Genomic DNA, 5,000 nt, shown 5'->3' on the forward strand with positions numbered 1-5,000 from the left:
TCCCAAAGATGTAGTTAGTTTAATGTTTCCTGAATACAAATTCCTTACAAGTTATATAGTCTTTGCAATACTAAGTAAATAGCTTGCTAATAACTACAGTTAAAGAAGAGTATAAAAGAATTTTATCATTGAATCTTGTAATCATTTGTAAGAATACTTTAATATTTACAAACTTTTACCAAGACTCATACATGTTACTTTTAAATCACAGGGTTATTTGGTTAACTGGGATATACAAAAAACTGTATGGGATTACCTGTTTGGAAAAGATGTCTTCAATGTAAATCATTCAAACACCACCATGATAGTCACAGAGCCATACTTCAACTTTACCAGCACGCAGGAAGCACTCAGTGAGATATTTTTTGAGGAATATGACATTGATGCATTACTCAGAATTAATGGTGAGTGCTAAAAATGTCACATACAAAGGCATGCATGTATTATGATTTCAGATTATTTGCCTTCTTTTCTTTAATTTGGCTTTCTGATTTTTATTGTAATTGTCAAATGACTCATGGATATATTATATTTAACCCACTGTAAGATATACTGACAAATATCTATTTCATCAAACTCTAGCTGGAGATCTCTCTGTACACAAATATCACCGGGACAGACCTAGAGAGTTGTGCTGCCTTCTGGTGGAGTCTGGCTTCAGTTTCACACACATAGTCCCCTATATTCAAGGAAAAAAACAAAAGGATGCCATTTTAAGAATTGATGTTGGAGGAAAAGTTTTGACTAATCACCTGAAAGAGGTGATTTCTTACAGGTGAGTATTCATATACCAAAATTTTATATAAGAAATATTGTTTGTAGAGGTCTTTTTTGTCACATTGTAATACTTTGTAATATTTGACATCCAGTAAGTTCAGTAAATATTCCACTGATACAGGTAATATCCACATTTTAAGTATGGTATAAAGTCTGAAAATTTATATTACATATTGCTGAGCAATTTGTTTCCAGTTTCATAATCCTAGTTTTCCTTACATTTTCCTTTTAAACAGGCAACTTAATGTTATGGATGAAACATATGTAATAAACCAAGTCAAAGAAGATGCATGTTATGTAGCTTATGATTTTAATGAGAGTATGAAGATAGCACGGAAGAGCAAGGAATTGAACACAATCCTTAGAGATTATGTTTTGCCTGACTTTACAACAATTAAACGAGGTTACGTCAGAACTCGGGAAGAGTCTACTGGGAAAGCGACTGCAGGTGAACAGGTAAGAAATTACTTTCCTGTCTGTGTGTAAGTTCTTTATAAATGTGAGTTCTTTTGACAGAATCAGTAAAGAAATTTGCTTTTGCTATCTACCAAAATCATGATATTAAAAAAAAGAAAAGAAAAAATATGTGTGTGAGTGCATACGTGTGTGCATGCATATGAGTGTGTTCTCTGTAAAAGCAGCCTCTTTTTATGTATTGAAAAAAAATTAATAAACAATAAACACCCTAGTCAAAACTGAACAAATAACCTGAATTTCAACAGTACATGAAAGCTCTGATCTGCAATTTCCAGCTGATTCGTCTGAACAATGAACGGTTTACCATCCCAGAACTTCTCTTCACGCCGAGTGATGTTGGCATTCAAGAGATGGGAATATCCGAGGCCATTGTCCACTCCATCAACAAATGTCCCGAAGAAACAAGACCTCATCTGTTTAGGTCGGCAGATTTCTTTAATGGTTGAATATTAGCTCTCTCTTGCATATATATGGATTGTGTGTGATATCTCTTGCTCTCCCTCTTTGTCTGTCTGTCTGTTCTCTCTCTCTCTCTCTCTCTCTGTATCTGTATCTCTCTCTCTGTATCTGTATCTCTCTCTCTGTATCTGTATCTCTCTCTCTGTATCTCTCTCTCTCTCTCTGTATCTCTCTCTCTCTCTCTCTCTCTCTCTCTCTCTCTCTCTCTCTCTCTCTCATCCTCCTCCTCTCTCTCTATCTCTCCTCTCTCTCTCTCTCTCTCTCTCCTCTCATCTCTCTCTCTCTCTCTCTCTCTATTTTCTCTCCTCTCTCTCTCTCTCTCTCTCTCTCTCTGTATTTCTCTCTCTCTTTCTCTCTATTTCTCTCTCCTCTCTCTCTCGTTTTCTCTCTCTCTCTTCCTCTCTCTCGTTTTCTCTCTCTCTCTCTCTCTCTCCTCTGTATCTCCCCTCTCTCTCTCTCTCTGTATTTCTCTCTCTCTCTCTCTCGTATCTCTCTCTCTCTCTCTCTCTCTCCGTATTTCTCTCTCTCTCTCTCTCTCTTCTCTCTCTCTCTTCTCTTTTTTCTCTCTCTCTCTCCCTCCTCTCTCTCTCTTACGTTTCTCTCTCTCTCTCTCTTTTCTCTCTCTCTCTTTTCTCTCTCTCTCTCTCTTTCTCCTACTCTCTCCTCTCTCTCTCTCTCTCTCTCTCTCTCTCTCCTCTCTCTCTCTCTCTCTCTCTCTCTCTCTCTCTCTCTTCTCTCTCTCTCTCCTCTGCTTCTCTCTCTCTCTCTCTCCTCTCTCTCCTCTCTCTCTCTCTCCTCTCTCTCTCTCTCTCTCTCTCTCTCTCTTCTCTCTCTCTCTCTCTCTCTCTCTCTCTCCTCTCTCTCTTACTCTCTCTCTCTCTCTCTCTCTCTCTCTCGTCTCTCTTCCTCTCTCCCCTCTCTCTCTCTCTTGGTATCTCTCTCTCTCTCTCTCTCTCTCCTCTCTCTCTCTCTCTCTCTCTCTCTTTCTCTCGCTGTATCTCTCTCTCTCTCTCCTGTATCTCTCTCTCTCTCTCTCTCTCTCTCTCTCTCTCTCTCTCTCTCTCTCTCTCTCTCTCTCTCTCTCTCTCTCTCTCTCTCTCTCTCTCTCTCCCCCCCCCCTCCCTCCCTGTTTCTCTAATAAAACTTATAAACTTTTCCTTCACAGAAACATACTTTTAACTGGCGGCAATTGTAACTTCGAAGGGTTTAAGGATCGTGTTTTGAAGGATGTTCGATCCATGTCTCCAACTGAATTTGAAGTAAATGTAACACTTGCCAAAGGGTAAGTTGCTAAAATATGTAGCATAACAGGAGGGACATAAAAAGTAATTGTTGTGGGTATTTTGTTTATGTAAAATGTACGTCAGTACAATATTGACTATTAACTGAAATGTGAAAAAAATATCTGAAAGGCTTATTAATATAGAGAATACTGTTTAATCATATATCAGACTTGGAATTTTCTGATTTATTTCTCGTATTTTATAAGTAAAGTGATTGTTGGAATAAAACAAGTGTATACACATACATATGCATATACATATACATACATGTGTGTGTTTATGCGTGTGTGTATGCACAATATACCATTACAAAATTTGGCATGAAATATTTATATGTATGTAAATATGTATCTATATATGTACACACACACACACACACACACACACACACACACACACACACACACACACACACACACACACACACACACATATCACACCATACACCACACATACACACACATACCACACACACACACACACACACACACACACACACACACACACACACACACACACACACACACACACACACACACACACACACACACACACACACACACATGTGTGTGTGTGAAATATATATATATATATATATATATATATATATATATTTATATATATTATATTATATATATATATATATATATATATATATATATATATATATATATATATATATATATATATATATATATATATATATATATATATATATATATATAGTATATATGTGTGTATGTTAGTGTGTATGTGTGTGTGTGTGTGTGTGTGTGTGTGTGTGTGTGTGTGTGTGTGTGTGTGTGTGTGTGTGTGTGTGTGTGTGTGTGTGTGTGTTTATATATATATATATGTGTGTGTGTGTGTGTGTGTGTGTGTGTGTGTGTGTGTGTGTGTGTGTGTGTGTGTGTATATATATGTGTATATATATATATATATATATATATATATATATATATATATATATATATATATATATATATATATATACACATACATATATATATGTACAATATACCATTACAGAATTAGGCATAAAAGTCTACCCTGTCATGAATGTTCTGTCTTGCAGCCCAACCACATACAGCTGGCGAGGAGGCGCTGCCATAAGCCGATCAGCACACTTTCCAGAAATGCTGGTTACAAAGAGAGAATGGGAGGAAGATGGTTTTACAGTTTGTCAAGAAAGATTCAGTGTATAAAAAGTTATTAAGTACATGTTTTTCTTCTCTTCCCTTAGCATTTCATAATGAATTTTACGTGGAAATGGTGTGTTAGAACTGGATAGGTTTTGCACTAGTCACCTGGAGGAGGATAATGAAATAGTTATCTTTGCTTGGATACTATTTAAAAGAATGGACATTCTAAATGAATATTTATTCTTGATATTCATTATTAATATTGTGTTACCATAATTTAAATCTTTATTAAGGAAAATTAAAAATGCTCATGTAGGCATGTTTGCAGTATTAACATCTGTAGATAATGGTTAAGTAAAGGTAGTCTGCTAACTGAAATTGAATTTGATATGTTGTCTTAAGAACATATATTTCTTATTTATGTAAAGCTTATAATTGAAATAATGTTTTCATGTATCACAAGACAGTGCTTTTTTCTTATTTAACATAACAATGTCTGTGTGTTTTCTAGAAACATTGAAAAGGAATATGTTGTGTTTTTTGCCCTGTGCCTTTCTTATTCATATTGATTACAGCAATAGCAACAACAAATGCCCCTGTTGGTAGGATGTTTTGATTTACTGACACAATGGCATTTTTGCATTTGTTTACAAGTTACAAATACCCAAATAATTCTTAGCTGGAGTTAGAATTCCTCACTTGATCTTAGTCTAGGTTACAAATAGTTTATTGTTTTTCAGCTTGGGTCACATTTATTTCATTGGTGCTCAATCTAGATTTCAAATACCTTAGTAAGGCTATAAATACAAAGTCCCTATGATGGCATATATACATTGAAGTTTTTCTTTTCTTTTTATTGATATTT

The 5,000-nt window shown here is 35.4% G+C and overlaps 1 protein-coding gene across 1 annotated transcript in view; it reads left to right on the forward strand.

Annotated features, from left to right (window-relative positions):
• Positions 1-4,212, forward strand: part of LOC119572885 (actin-related protein 6-like) — a 6,594-nt gene extending 2,382 nt beyond the window's left edge. Inside the window, exons 3-8 of the mRNA XM_037919823.1 lie at positions 212-404; positions 583-775; positions 1,014-1,233; positions 1,530-1,675; positions 2,879-2,995; positions 4,069-4,212. Coding sequence (XP_037775751.1) covers positions 212-404; positions 583-775; positions 1,014-1,233; positions 1,530-1,675; positions 2,879-2,995; positions 4,069-4,198 — 999 coding nt within the window. The 3' untranslated portion in view covers positions 4,199-4,212. The remainder of the gene's footprint in view (positions 1-211; positions 405-582; positions 776-1,013; positions 1,234-1,529; positions 1,676-2,878; positions 2,996-4,068) is intronic.
• Positions 4,213-5,000: the final 788 nt, after the last annotated feature.

Source organism: Penaeus monodon, chromosome 5 (assembly GCF_015228065.2).
Source record: "Penaeus monodon isolate SGIC_2016 chromosome 5, NSTDA_Pmon_1, whole genome shotgun sequence".
Classification (NCBI taxonomy): Eukaryota; Metazoa; Arthropoda; class Malacostraca; order Decapoda; family Penaeidae; genus Penaeus; species Penaeus monodon.